The sequence below is a fragment of the Didymella exigua genome, assembly GCF_010094145.1.
Source record: "Didymella exigua CBS 183.55 unplaced genomic scaffold M421scaffold_1, whole genome shotgun sequence".
Classification (NCBI taxonomy): Eukaryota; Fungi; Ascomycota; class Dothideomycetes; order Pleosporales; family Didymellaceae; genus Didymella; species Didymella exigua.
Window position 1 is genome coordinate 969,372 of NW_022984775.1, and position 14,584 is coordinate 983,955.

Below are 14,584 nucleotides of genomic sequence, written 5' to 3' on the forward strand. Positions count from 1 at the left end.
GTGAAAGTGGGACCAACAAGAATGACCGAGCCCATCGCCTAAACGCTAATTTCACAAGTGCAGCTTAGCGTACCTTGCCGAGAGTGATCATTGGCTCGAGAGAGTGGGCCGAAGCTTCCGGCGCGACTTATTTGAACGCGTGGCACACACGAACTCACATGGTGACTGTCCGTCTTTACTAAACATCACAAAATAGTGTTTCTGGATTTGGATGGTCTATTGCGCACCAGGTTTGGTTGCAGCAGGTAAACAGTTTCGAAACGCTTCTGAAGCCGGCAACAATCACCCCCAGAGGTTCTTCTAAGCTGCAGCTTTGACAGCTTTGACAGCTTTCTTGGGGTCCGCATCCACAGCGTCACCACCCTTGTCCGCCCTCCTCTGCTTGCCCGAGATCAAGTAGATGCTGGCTCTGACTTCTAGGAGTGGATCGTCACTAGCCTCAACACCCTCGACTCTTGGAATCGGATCGAAGATGATCTGCTTCTGCTTCGCCCGACTCTCCTCTTCACTAAGCGTCCTCTCGACCATTAACCTGCCCAGCTCGACGATCTCTCTCTCTTCGGGCCATATGACCGTCGCATTATCTGTCAAATCGCCTTCTTCAGCAATTTGCGCAAGCAGCTTGAACTCGATAGGTCCTGCCTGGAGGCGCTCTGGAACCTCATCAAAGAGGTAGGTCGATGACTTTGACTTCAGTGCCTCTGCGTCAAGATGCTCCTCAACGGCCGCAGGAACAATACGATAGCGCAGTATCGTCACCTTACCATCCTTGAGAAATCTGAACGCATTCACGCCGAAGTACTTCTCGGTCGCAACTATCTGCCATCAGCACGCGTGTTGTCGCTCAAGGCACGTGGAACTCACAAGACACAGGGCTCGGTTTAGGATCCTGCAAGAACCTCGCTGTCTCCGGGTGACGGCCAAGGAACTCAGGGACCGCTTTTTCAGCGTTAGGCCCACCGGCTGCCTGTAAGAACTCCAGGAACTCGGCGCCAGTGCGTGTTGGAAAGAATTTCGTGGAGTGTGCAACAATATCTGTGTGCTGTCGCTTACCACCTACATCCGCGAGGTGGAAACGAACTGCGATGCCACGTGGATTGGCATTGACGTCAGTATCGGGGATCTGTGGGAATCCCGTTGAGGAAGAGAACCGGACGGTGATGGGTACGGATGAAGTGTTGAAGTGCGGCGCACTGCTGAGGGCAGACGCAAAGCTTGTTGGTGTGAAAGTGCCGGTCAAGAGATGACCTTTGGCATGTGCTAGAGGCTGTCAGAGTGTATATGTGACAGCGACGTCCCACTTACCAGGCCGGAACTCGTTCGTAGTGTGGCCAAATGCAGAGCGCAGCGTGCTTACGAAGCCATTGGCGGTCTCCAAGATTTGGGGATCTTCCGAGAGAGGCATCTTGACTGAATATTGATTTGATTGCTGAATTCTCTGTGGAGAACTGCCTCGATGATGAAGAGACGGCATGCCGATGAATTGCTCGGCCAACTTTATACATGTTCACTCATTCATCCGAGTAGGTCTAATTCCAAATTGCACAATACTCGCATCTCATTGCGTCGCGTAAGGGAGTTCGCGATAGCAGCCGTGTGAGCGCTAGTCAAATCGTTCGGCGCTGATTCGTCATTCATCTTACCTTTATGGCATGACTGCAGCTTACTCACATGTTTGCAGGCTCGCAATACGAACATGTCGTTTAATAGTTGACAAGCGAGCAAGCCACCAGTAAATAAGCAGAGACGATTCTGCAAGACTGCTAGATGGCCAATGATGATTGATGTACTCATTAATTTGCTTTAACTGCGTTCGGAATGCGTCCTAAACGCAACCTCAAGACGAGCAAAAGTCAACGACCTTCTGCGCCTTCTTTCCAACCAGCCCGTCGATATACCCGAGGAACACATCCAGGTCCAACATATCAATATTCCCGAGCGTCGGGCTAGAACTCTTCAGAACCTGGCCTCCCCACAGAACACGAAGGTATTGCTTCCCAGCACGCTTCTTGCTAGTATACACCTCAAACACAACTTCAGAACCCATCCCAACCCACACCATCTGCTCGATCTGCAGAATACTAAGCAGTCTTGCAACTGACCCATCGTGTGCAACATTGTGGCGGTAAATCACTTTGCTCTTACCGGCGACAGCATCGCGGATGTTCTGGGCCAGCTCTGCGAGCCAGACACCGTATGAGCCGACGGAAGCTTGCAGTGACTGTGGGGAGTCGCGATAGATGAAAGAGTATTCGTACTGGCCCAGACGGTAAACAGTGTCGGCTTGTTCTTGAGTGACGCAAGCCTTTGTGTTGTTGACGTTGCACGGAAGAGGCTTGGCATGACACTGTCGCGCTGATAGATTGTCGTAGTAGTGATCGAAGGACTTGTGCCAGTCTGTTGAGTCACTGGCGATTCCCGAGATAGAGTCTAGAGAATCAAACAGGGGCTTTGCGGCGGTCAAGTGTGCGGTCCAGTTTGATGCCTTACTGCTAACGCCGTATGAACTGTAGCTGGTCGATGCGGCTGGGCAGGAGTATTGCGGCTCCAAGGAGTCGACATCAGTAGGCTGGATGCGGAGAGAGACATCATCTTTGGGTGCATACATGCCGTCGATAAGCATGCCGGCGACTTGAGAAGTGATCTGGTTGTTTGTAACCCGGTAGGTGACCTTGTCGTTGAGGTGATGCGGCAAAAAGCCGAGGAGGCCGTGGTACACTTCATAGAGGTCCTTGCCGTGCTGCCATGAGTCGTCTAACCCTTGTCTTGTGATCTGCGGAAATTGACAAGAGCCGTTGAAGCCCGTCTGTGCGAAGGGGTTGATGTCGCTAGTGTACACGCTCCAGTAGGTCGAGCTTGACTCGTTACCCGCAGGACTGAGCGGCTTGCCGTAGTAGAAGAGCCCTTGATCATTGCAGCTCCAACCATATGATTCTACTGGGAATGTGTTCGATGCATATGGCGTCCTCTTGTGATGGCGATGGATGCTGTGACGATTAGCAGGGCGCGAAGCGCGGGCAAAATTGTGGCTGCACTTACACCTCAACATACTGCAATTTGTAATCTCCGCTGACTTTGGGATACTCTTGGGGCCTTACATGAGGCATATTGCACCAGTTGTATGTGCCATATGGTGTGCCAACGGGCAACTGCGATCCATGGAACGCAAAGCCATTTGTGCCGGTCCCATTAATGACTTTTCCGAGATCATTGATCCAACTCTTCTTCGGTTTGTGCCAACCAAGGTCCATGCTAGTACTGTGAGCTGAAGCTGAAGCTAAAGCTACCCACAATAGAGGGCCGACATTGATTACGGATGGCATGTTTAAGTCCAAGACGCGAATGAGGATGAAGGCGGAGCAAGTCAGACAAAATATGGAATTAACAACAAGACGCCCATGAGACATGTCTTATGTACGGTACCTCGAAGAGCAATGGCCGAACACCATGACAGATGAAGCAGGTTGCCGTGATGTTGAACCACAAGACGACGGAGATGACGATGAAAACGAAGGCACGGGTTGGATTCTGCAGCTATGATTGGCCAGAAGCTTGGAAGCCCACAAATCTATCATCCGGAGCTTCGGCTCTATTTCATTTTCTTTGCACACTGGCGATGAACGGCTTTTGAAAATATCGCCTTTACCCTATTATCCTTGGGTCGGTCGTGATTTGGGGATGAAGCCGCTGCAACGGGTCTGATCTTGCCGCCCGAAATCGAACATGGCCCAGTTTAGTCGAATGCTTTCAAATACTTCGACAATGCGCTCGTATCTCGTTGTTTGTTAAGGCAACTAGTCAAGCATTGCTGCGATACCGCCAACAAGCGTTTGTTCAGAAGGCTCTTCTCCGCTCGACCCGTGCAGGCATCCCTTCTCTTGGCTTCGCTGTAGCCAGCAGTACCTGGTACATGGAATCACCGAACGCTTGCAGCGATGCCAGCTCGTCAAATGCACAGCGTATGTCGAATTCTCCGCAGGGTAAGTGCAAGTACAGCCTTGATCTCGAGGTAAGTAAACTCTTGACCAATGCAGGCGCGAGGACCCTTTTCAAAAGGACGCCATGCATCGGCGGGTATGTTTGCAACGTTTCCAGGCAGGAAACGCTCAGGCTTGAATTGATCGATGTCCTCGCTCCATATCATCTTGGAGGGACCCATTGAAAAGGAATGTATCCAGACATTGACACCTTCAGTGGGCAGAAGCTCGCCACTGACAGGTTCCCGGACGAAGAAGTCTTTCCGGCCTGCTCTAGCACTTGATGCTGAAGTCCAAAGACGTAGCACTTCTTTGATAACGGCGAGCATGTGGTCAAATTTGATGACCAGGAATGGGTTGTGCCGAAGCTGATCTGCCGCACTGACATCGACCCCAAAGACATCATCAAGTTCTTTCCTGGCTACTGCAAGTGCATGAGGATTGTCGCTGAGTGACTTATAGCAATAGCAAAGCGTCGATGCGGTGGTGTCGTGCCCTGCGAAGAGAAGGAGCCCGAGATTGTCAATGGTAGCTTGTCGGGATTCTGCGTTTATAGCCGTCGCACTGGCACCCGATTGTCCGCTGTTTTCTCCAACGTAAAGCTCAAGAGCAAGATCGATACCAGTCTTGGTTTTCCGAGCCACTGGCGATACAGACTGACCTGCTGCGAATCTGTCGTCCAAGATTTTGCCAATATATCTGCTCATCCGGAAACGATAATATTTCGTGACGATAGGACGCAGTACGTTACAATGATGGAATGGGTTGACCAATTGAAGTTCCCTTGCCCAGGATAGTGCCGCTCTTATCCACGAAACAAATTGACTACCAGAGGTCAGACATTTGAAGTCGTGTCCACAGATGGCCTTGCCGATGACATCGACTGTGATCTTGGTTGCCTACAGCAGAGTGAGTAACGAAGATAAAATCACAGAACCTGCGAGCCCACCTCTTCTTCAACCCTGAACACACGGTCGGCGTCCGAGTGCTCATCAAGCAGTCTGAGAAATTCGCGGCAGCAGTCGACAAACATAGGGACCTGGCCGACCAGGTGTTATGTTGAAAACCCTGGGTTGAATGCGCTCCTCCGCTTCTTCCACAAGGGGACTGTTTGTTGTAAGCATGTTAACTTTGCCAATGAACGACTCTACAAACTCCACCACAGCAGGATGCTTCGGCAAGTCAGGTTCGGCGACATGACGCGCTACATCCCTGGTAACAATCAGTAACCGCCTGGGTGTGTAGAGCATTTACGTACGGATCTGTGACCACCAGGGAGACGATTGACAGTGGGCGTGAGTCTACATAAAAGATAGGCGGGAGTTCGTAATCACGAATAGCTTGGGCTACCAGTGTCTGTGGATGAGCGCGTCTGGGCAGCATCATTGCAACTTTGCCCACTGAGATAAGATGACCAAACATAAGTGAACATGGTGGGCCCGGCTATAGTGGTCACCAATAAGGTGTTGCTTTCACACAAACATCGCATATGTGTTGCCAATCGGGTATGAAGAAATCGTCTGCTCACCAGCTTCTGATATCGCTTCCGATCTTTGCAGAAGGATGTAAGGCATCCTAGGACCCACAATAAGCAGATCGATACCAGAGCCGACGCGAGAGTGTGGTTGTGAAGCAGGTCCATTGTCCATATCGCAGGCACATCAGAGAAACACCAGTGCAGATGAAGTTTGTCGGCCGGACAAGTCGGTAATTTGACCCGGCAGCAAACGTTCATGGCATGCAGGCAATACGCTGTGACTGGCTCGCTCACCACTTGACATGCGTGTCAAACACCTCAGCTTTGCTATCCAGGCTCACCGTCGCTCGGTTGAGCAGCGAAAGTTGGGGCTGTGATGCGTGAAGGTAGCTGGGACCGTGACGTAGACGTGCGGGGCGTGTCGATGTACTTCGTACATAGAGAGCCATCTCTGGGACTTTCTCCACACCTGCAGTGCCGCAGCGGCCTCATCGCTGTAAAAGGCACCTGCATCTTGGCAGGCGCGATCTTGCAGCTGTCGAACGATTGCCCCCTTTTCCCGTACTCAACGAAAGTGACGTTCGCAATGACGACAATCCTATATATACCTTTGTTCTGTAGACAGAGCAGTAGTCTAACATACATGGTGGTGAAGTTCTGTGAAACAACAATCCGAGGTTGTTCCTGGTCAAGTCCAGATGTGATTTATGCGCCAGCGGCCGGGGTGGCTCTCACCTCCTTCAGCCTGATCTCCATGCACAGCAATGATCGTCTCCTAGTGGGAACGAAGCGCGTCCCAATTTGCTCTGGCCCCTTCGCTGTGCAGAGCGGTCTCGGAGCAACGACGCGTAGGTAGGGACTACAGGATTGTGCAACGCACCTGCTCCGGTTGCCGTGAACAACGATGTTTGCTTGCGTCCATGACGATTACACAAGCTGCGTGCAGGTCGCACTCGCATGAACAGCCACGCCGCTACAGATGCATTGTGAATTAGTTGTCGTAGATTAGCTTGCAGCGGGTGGCGGGTTTCGCATAGAGCATTTCGCGCTGGAGAGGGCGTGCCATCCTGGGTTTTGTCGTTGCTCCCCTGAAGCTCACCGTTCTCGAAGCTCTGCACATCTTTCTGCACGTGTCGCACTACCCAACACGTCCATTGCGCCTTCTTTCCCGTGTCCTCGAGCTTCGGGAAGACACTCCATTAGTACCTACTCACTGAAAGAGGGTCTCGTCTCGCCAATTCGCTGTGCGTACTCGGCGGACCTGACACACCCGTTCCTGCATTAGCACGAGACGTTGTACCGCGGCCTAGGGTGCGACCTAATCTCCCCACACAGACGCTGAGCCATTCACTCTGCCCATTGCGCCGACCCACCCGATTTGCGCGCCTGCTGAGGGTCTTGCGGCTCTTGCCTGACCAGGCTGATCTCCAGCAGCGTCCCCCTCCAATTTCGTTCTCTCATCACCGCGATTCTTGCGATCCACCGTCCCGTGAGTTGGACAGGGTGCCTAGCTCTTGCTACCCAAGCTGTCTGCTCCGCAGCTGCCCTCCTTTCCCGGCAGGTCAAATTACACGCGCAAGCAAGCCGCCCCGCCACCCATTGATATAACGGGTGCCGCCCGCTTGATCAGGATGGCCAGCACTACTCCTTCCAGTATAAACCCTAATACCTACAACAAAGACGGCTCGCCTGATCCATCTGCCGCACCTACATCGAACGGTGACTTCCAGGCAGCTGCAGCGCGAAGATCCAGCTTCTCCTTCCTTCGAAAGCGGTCTTCAGAGAACAAAATCAGCACGTCAAGAGCGCCCAGCATGAGCCGCAAGCAGAAGGCACTTGCCCAAGAGGAGGTATTGCGCAAGCAGAGGGAAGCCGCAATGCTGCCCAAGGAACCACCCCGCCTGCCGTCCCATTCACCTCTTCCCCAGATCGCAAGCTTTGGAGGAGATACCCGCCCTGATTCCGTCGCCATTGTCTCCAACAAAGTCGGCAACTTCAGTCCAAATTTCAGCAGACCATCAATGGAGCAGCACAGAATGGCACCTGTTACCAACCTCGCCGTGCTCCCACCCGTACCTGGCAGCTCTCACTCCTTCATCGACACTGATCCGTACGCCAGGACAGAGAGCATGACCAACCGTGGCCGCTACAGCTACGCCAGCAGCCAGATTAGTGCCGTCAACAGTCCTCGCCGCGTACGAAAGAAGAAGCAGCCCACTCCGTTCAAGTAAGCATTACACCTCGAATCGTCTGAACTAGGCTAACGTTGGCTAGCATCCTCGTCCTCGGAACTAAGGGCTGCGGAAAGTCATCTTTCATCGAATTTCTGCACACTGCGCTTGCGCTGCCTACCAAGAGGCGCCCTCACACCCCGTCCCCGCCGCCTAGCGCAGTCGTCGAAGATTCGCCCTTCACTTCGCAGTATCTGGAGACAGAAGTAGATGGCGAGAGGGTTGGCGTTACTCTCTGGGATTCTGAAGGACTCGAGAAGAACATCGTCGACTTTCAATTGCCCGTCGTCACTTCGTTCCTCGAGTCCAAATTCGAGGATACATTCGGCGAAGAACAAAAGGTGATTCGCTCTCCAGGTGTCAGCGACACCCACATCCACTGCGTCTTCCTCATCTTGGATCCTGCCCGCCTGGATGCCAACATCGCGGAAGCGCGCAAGAAGTCAAATGTCATCAACGTGGGCAGCGCTATCTTTGGTGGTCTCAACGAGAACCTGGACCTCAACGTGCTTCGCGAGTTGCAATCGAGAACCACCGTCGTGCCTGTGATCAGCAAGGCAGATACCATCACCGGTGCTCACATGCGCCACTTGAAGAGGATGGTCTGGGACACGATCAAGCGAGCAAAGTTGGATCCGTTGGAGGCTCTTAATCTCGACGAGTTCGAGGATGATGACGCCGACCGTTTGGATGAGCGGGACGAGGACGAATACGAACATTCGTCGGACAACGAAGGCAAGGCTGATGTTTTGAACAAGGTCCTTGGACGTTCATCTTCCGAGGCAGCTCGTTCGATCGCTTCATCGCGCTCGTCCTCTGGCTCGCACTCGCGATCCCCACCAACCTCTCCACCCAAGACTCGGAGGAACCACAGTCGCAAGCCATCGGCAATTTCTGCCTCCATACAGAAAGAGGATGCCGAGACACCGTTCCTGCCGTTGAGCATCATTTCGCCTGATCCGTACGAGCCTGACGTTGTCGGCCGCAAGTTCCCATGGGGCTTCGCGGACCCATACAACGCGGAGCACTGTGACTTTGTCAGGCTCAGGGAGAGCGTATTCAGCGAGTGGCGATCAGAACTACGCGAGGCAAGCCGCGACCAGTGGTATGAGGGTTGGCGAACAAACCGTCTGCAGAAGAGCAACAATCCCAGAACACGCATGGCCTCTTCGGATGGTCCTAGGCCGCAGCAGTACTCTGTTGCTGGCTCAACCGGTCGTGCATCGACTGCTGGTAGCCAACAGTACCGTGCTTACCGACCTGACAACATGTAGTTGACTGGGCTTACAACAGAGCCCTGTGGACGAACCCAACCTTAGAGCCTCGACTTCACCGTGCGCAATAACAGTCGTCGAACAACCTCTTTCTACATACCACTCGACAGCAAACGATGACCATCACACCCCGGACTCAGTGGATCATACCTTTTCTCTTCTTCCCACACTTTTATCTGGACATTTCGTACCCCATACCCATACCTCCACTATGTCCCTTGAGTTTGTCACCCAATCTGCATGCATTTTTGTACCTCCAGTTTGTTTGGCATTGCTTTCTAAATTGCGCATACCCCTCTTCTATTGTTTAGTGCGTTTAGATCACGCCGTTCCGATATCCCACAGCCCGCGAGCTGTGGTCTCTGGTGTGATTGAGTAGTATGGTAATACGCTGGACGTGATTCGAGATGGACGGCGGCATTGGCCGATTCGGCGCGAGCAAAAGCGAACCTCAGTAGCAATACGTCCTTCTACTTTCAACAATAATACCTTTGTAAATACCACTTCCAGTGCCGTTTCGCTGGTTTATCTCAAGGTCTCTTCTGGATCATCCCAGCCTCCTTCGCAGCAAGATGCTAACACGGATAAGCCGCAGATGTCCAGACAGGCGCAAGCGTGTGAGGGAGAAGGCAAGTGTACTGCGGCGAGTTCCACATTCGACGAAGACAACACCGCTGACGAGTCACCAGATATACACAATCACAGCTCCACTGCACAACACGATCCAAGGCAAAGAGCAAGATCAGACACTAGGTGATATTAACACACCTCCCTCCTCTCTCCACACTATAGAGTCCAAATTACTCCCCCCCCCCCCCCAAAATCGTTTGCCGCCAAAACCCACCCTATAAACACCATGCTCGCGGAGAGACGGACCGGTACTAATACAGGGGTAGCCGTGCGCTGATGCCAGATAAACAAATGGAGACTTCCTCTCGGAAGTCGGAGAAGGGTATTGAGAACGCAGAGGAGATTTGCGCCGCGGATATTAGATGCTTGCGGACGCGTGCTAAGTATGCGGGTCAAGTATGCGCGCGGTAGGATATGATGTTGATGAACATGAAGATGAATAGCAGTTGGAGGGTAGAGGTTAGGTCTTGGGCGCTCAGAACAGCCGTCCGCGACTCGTCACGCTGGCCCGGCTCGTGGGACTCGCCCGGCTGCGCTCGTCTTCCTCGGGCACGTCGCTCAGGCGCGTGGGGTGGTGGTGTCGCATGCCGATCCACTCATCGCCGTACCCGTCACCGCTATAGTCGGGCATCGGCTGCGCCGTCGCGTAGCCCTGACCGTGCGGGCTGTCCATTTCGGCGCTGGTGGTTGCATACTGGCTCGGCGGATTGGCAGCCGAGCCGTATCGCTGGAGATGCTCGAGCTCCCTTCGGCGGTCCTCACTGACGTCGTATTCGTCGCTCAGTGGCGACTGCAGGGAGCGAAAGGGTATGCGATGTCCGGCGTCGTCAAGGATGTAGTTGCCGCGGCTATCGATGGCGTATTCTTCGTCGCCTTCTGAGAGGACCGAGTCGTCGGGGTTGCTGGTTACGTAGGATTGGGTGTCCTCGGCCATGGACTGGCGGCCTTCATGGAGATAAGCTTCGGGCTGCTGGTAGAAGACTTCGGGGTGAGAGCTCGATGGCTGCACGGGGGCTTGCTGGCCTTGCGAGCCAGGCATGGGATACTGCACGAGCGGACCAGGTGCGATGGGGTGAGCCGTGGCCTGGCTCGAGGTTAATGATTGGGCTGACGTGGCACCTGCCGGGATGTATGCGCCTTGGGCGAGGTTGGCGATGTTCTGCTCACGCTGAGGGTGGCGTCGTTCGGTGAACGGATCGGTATCGGTGGGAGATTGACCCTCTTCGTAAGAGTAATGCTGCTCGATGCCACCGCTGCTCTGTGCACCCGCGTATGCGTCACCTCCACTTGATCTCCCAGGGCCGCCCATGCCTTGGCCCATGGGCACCACCTGCACTCCACCTACTAACGTGGGCTGGCCGTCACGCAGGGAGAAGGTACGGTCGCGTTCTTCTTGCTCCCTTCGACCAAGTTCTTCCCAAGCTCGACGGGCCTCCTCCTTTGAGATCTGTAGCTCACGCTTCATCTCAGAGACTGCGCGCTCGGCGTTCTTCTTCTCGGTAGCCATACGCTCCATGTTGGCTTCCGCAGCAGCTCTTGCATCGCGTTCGACTTGTAGTCTTGCTTCGAAAGAAGCTTCGCGCTCTTGAGCCTTCTCTTGGTCTTGACGGTGCTCATAGAACCATCTTTGGAACTTGCGTTCTGACGATGCGCGAAGGCGCTGGAGCTCGACAACGGCGTGGAACAAATTCGCTCCTGCTGCGGACAGGTCTGTGATTTGCCGTGACATTTGTTGTGCCAGCGGCTCTCGGCGCACTTCGTCGGTGTTCTGCTCCAGCCTTCGTATCCAGTACGATGTCAGACCTTCCCAATGCGAGGAGAGGGTCTCCCAACGTTCGAATGCATGAGGGAAAGTGGATGTTGTCGAGTCACGAAGCTGAGTCTGGGAGGCGTCTGGTGGAGGCACTGGACGTGGCGGTGCTGCTGTCGAGGGACCAGCTTGCGCCGAGCCTGCAGAGCCAGTCGGGCGTCTTTGGTGTCCAGCCTCCCCAGAAGTTCGCCGTCTTTCGCCAGTAGAGGCAGGTGCAGCCGCAGTTGGCGCGGGTCGAGGCTGTTGCTGTGCTTGCGAATTGGCTCTAGAGCGAGGTTGCTGTAGTGCGCCTGGCATGGCGTCCTGTGCGCGGGTTGATGGCGGGAGCATGCCGTCTGGGGGACGGGGCGCGCCTGTCGAGGGATATCTCACGTGTTGATCGGCTGATCGCGAGGGAGCGTGCTGGGGCTGCCTTTGTTGCCCAGGCTCGGTAAGGGGGGTTGTGCCAGCTACGCCAGCAACAGCTTGTGCTCTTCTTTCGACGCTTCTCCTGCGCTCTTCGTCGGCCTTGCGCTGCTCCTCTGCCTCAGTCTGCTGCCGCCGTGCTGCCTCTCGCTGTCGTCGCTCGTTCATGATCATCTGAGGCGTCCGTATGTTCGAGCGGTCGGCCTGCGTGACGGGCGTGGGTCCGGCCGTCGTGCGCGCGCCGCCATTGGCAGGGCGGCTGGCCATGAGGTCGGACATGGCTGCGTTCTCTTCGACCGTGTCCGGGGTGAAGGCGTACGGGGCGCGGATGGCCTCCTCGAGCACGAAGCGAATGGCCGAGGCGGTGCGCCGCGAGATGCGCAGAGCAGGGTGCGGCTCGAGGGCAGACGGGTCGCGTGACTGCGACTGGGCACGTGGACGAGCGGCGCGTCGAGCGGCGTCGGAGAAGCGCACGAGGCGATGGTGGTGCTGGGCGGGGTCGACGGAGCGGGCGCGCTGGTGCTGGTCGAGGTTGGGGGTGCGGCGCAGGCTGTGTGCTTGGCTGCCAGACGAGCTGGAGACGCGCGAGTGGCTGTGGACGGCGCGGTAGTCGTCGGCGGCCTGTTGCTGGCGTAGCTGTCGGATGGTGTGGTAAGGGTCGTCGCGGTCAAGGGGCGTCGTGGTCTCGTTATGGGTGGGGGCGTGGTAGTAGGGCAGCAGGTTGGCGAGCTCTGGTGGGCCGGCCGACGTCAACGCGGCAATGCCTCCAGCAGCCTGCTCAGACGGCGGTGCGTGACGCGCAGGCGCAATTGCACCCGCCGGATCGAGCTATGTGCCCGGCGGCTCGCGTAGTGGAGCGGATCAAGGCAGCGCTCGCGGCTCTGCTTATAGCGGGCGGTGCGGCAACTGTCGCAATGGCTGGGATGCGCTGGGATGCGCTGGGATGCAGCTGTCAGCGAGAACGGAGGTGGAGAGCGCTGCAGTGGAGCCATTGCTGTTGGTCGCGCGCGCGCTGCGGCATGGGTCGGGTTGGGGGGAGGAGGTTGGAGGTGTAAATGGGGTGGCTGATGGAGGTGGCTGGTAGCCCTCAGCGTCACTTACTGTGCGCATCACTCACCGACACCCGACGCTCGACCCTTGAAGCGCTGGGCCTCCAATGCGTGGCGGCCGACGCGATTCGTGCACTTGGACCGCTCGTACGCGCTGGAGCGACGTGGAGCGTCAATGCTGTCGTCCTGATTGAACAAACGACGTCACCGGTCGTGAGGCGCCAGCTCGCAGTGCGCGAGAGACACTGGGCGCGTGGTCGAGGACGGAGAGAAGGGCAGTGGAGCGTCTGCGCTTAGGACCTGCATGCTCGGGCAGTGTGCCTGGCCGTCGACACTTTTAAGAGAGAGAGAGAGACAGAGAGAGACAGAGAGAGAGAGAGAGAGAGAGGAGGCTCGACTCGATTCCAGTGCCGTGGGAAAGGACCGTCCGGTTCACGCTCGCTGGGCGATGCGAATTGCAAACTGCAATAGAGACAGGCTGTGGGCCGCACGTGCAGCTGCCTTACTTCGACCCGCCTGCAATTATCATTAAATCAAGGCATCGTAGCGGCCGCGCCGCCTGCCATCTCGCAGTCGACGACGACCTGGCGAGGTGACGAGTGCGCGCCGAGTGCCACTTCATCGTGCAGCTTCCCACTAACCCATGTCATACAAGCGAGGCGGGCCAAAGCAGGAACAGCAGGAGCGACGCGGATGGCCTCCGGTCACTGCGTCATCGTAGGTATTGGGCGCGTTCGATAGAGGCTGGAGATGATCAGGACGGAGAAGAACGCTCTGAAGAATGCAGCAGTTCGTCTGGAGTCGTTGCAGCCCGCGTGAAAGCTTGCGTTCCGTCATAGAGCTGCGTTCCCCTCCCGCACGCTTCTTCCAATCACAAAGCTACATGCTGCTTTTGCCTCTGGTCCTCGCGGGAGCGGGCCGACACGTGAGGCTACGGTCCCAGTGCTGCCACGACTCCTGCGCCCGCTGTCACCTGCATTGTCGAACCAGTTTTCACCAGTACAACTCACCTCACCGTGTATCTCTTCGACAGCTCTCCAGATCAGACAGGTTGGGTTAATGCGCGATAGCGCCGAGATGATATTCAACAACACGCCCAAATGCAAGTCTCCTGCAGCATGCATGATCCTGGGCTGGGCCTGAACTCGTGCGAGGTCAGCTCAATCTCCACAGCTTACGGACAGACACGCTTGGAAAATTTGACTCGATGTGAGATGGAAAGATAACATGAGAGGCAATCATATTCGCATCAGGTTTCCATACATCTACCCAAGCATCACCGCCCCTCTGGACAGCAATCTATTTCCAGAATGTGGTATACAAGAAACGAAGAACATGCAACCCATCTCATGAGATACCCGCCATATATGTAGTCCATCTACAACACAAAGAAAGCAACAACGGCAACGATCCCAGTCACACCCATGCTCATCTTGCTCGCCGCGCCTGTGAACTCAGCAGGGCTGTACGCAGACGGCTTGACAGGGTAGCTGCCCGTCGCAGACGGCTTGACAGGGCCCGTGCCAGCGGGAACAGTGCCGTTGCCGGCAGGGTAGCCCTGGTGCACGACAGGCGTGACATACGCAACGGGCGTGTAGGCAACGGGAGTTGCGACCTTGGTGAGCGTGACCTTCGCATCCTCAGGGGAAGCAGGCTTAGAGCCAGAGACCGAGGCGACGGGGTAGACAGCAGAGATCGAGGCGACGGGGTAGACAGCAGAGATCGAGGCGA

General features: G+C 55.6%; 5 protein-coding genes across 5 annotated transcripts; 1 reads left to right on the forward strand and 4 right to left on the reverse strand.

Annotated features, from left to right (window-relative positions):
• Window positions 1-167: 167 nt before the first annotated feature.
• M421DRAFT_415227 (catalase domain-containing protein) lies at window positions 168-1,556 on the reverse strand. The gene is made up of 3 exons (XM_033590620.1): window positions 1,306-1,556; window positions 865-1,260; window positions 168-815 (listed from the first exon to the last, which is right to left on the reverse strand). The coding sequence occupies exons 1-3, from the start codon at window positions 1,403-1,405 to the stop codon at window positions 301-303; spliced, it is 1,011 nt and encodes a 336-aa protein (XP_033454426.1). The 5' UTR covers window positions 1,406-1,556; the 3' UTR covers window positions 168-300.
• Window positions 1,557-1,837: 281 nt separating this feature from the next.
• M421DRAFT_331 (histidine acid phosphatase family protein) lies at window positions 1,838-3,251 on the reverse strand (the record flags this gene model as incomplete). The annotated part of the gene is made up of 2 exons (XM_033589379.1): window positions 1,838-2,987; window positions 3,040-3,251. 2 exons carry the CDS (start codon window positions 3,249-3,251, stop codon window positions 1,838-1,840), a joined length of 1,362 nt encoding a protein of 453 aa, XP_033454427.1.
• A 583-nt stretch (window positions 3,252-3,834) lies between these two features.
• Window positions 3,835-5,619, reverse strand: M421DRAFT_97144 (cytochrome P450; the record flags this gene model as incomplete). The annotated part of the gene is made up of 6 exons (XM_033598468.1): window positions 3,835-3,942; window positions 3,995-4,876; window positions 4,927-5,016; window positions 5,078-5,189; window positions 5,236-5,420; window positions 5,506-5,619. 6 exons carry the CDS (start codon window positions 5,617-5,619, stop codon window positions 3,835-3,837), a joined length of 1,491 nt encoding a protein of 496 aa, XP_033454428.1.
• Window positions 5,620-7,085: 1,466 nt separating this feature from the next.
• M421DRAFT_97145 (uncharacterized protein) lies at window positions 7,086-8,959 on the forward strand (the record flags this gene model as incomplete). The annotated part of the gene is made up of 2 exons (XM_033598469.1): window positions 7,086-7,681; window positions 7,729-8,959. 2 exons carry the CDS (start codon window positions 7,086-7,088, stop codon window positions 8,957-8,959), a joined length of 1,827 nt encoding a protein of 608 aa, XP_033454429.1.
• A 1,105-nt stretch (window positions 8,960-10,064) lies between these two features.
• On the reverse strand, window positions 10,065-12,914 carry M421DRAFT_88196 (uncharacterized protein; the record flags this gene model as incomplete). The annotated part of the gene is made up of 2 exons (XM_033597643.1): window positions 10,065-12,632; window positions 12,906-12,914. The coding sequence occupies 2 exons, from the start codon at window positions 12,912-12,914 to the stop codon at window positions 10,065-10,067; spliced, it is 2,577 nt and encodes an 858-aa protein (XP_033454430.1).
• Between the last annotated feature and the right edge of the window lie 1,670 nt (window positions 12,915-14,584).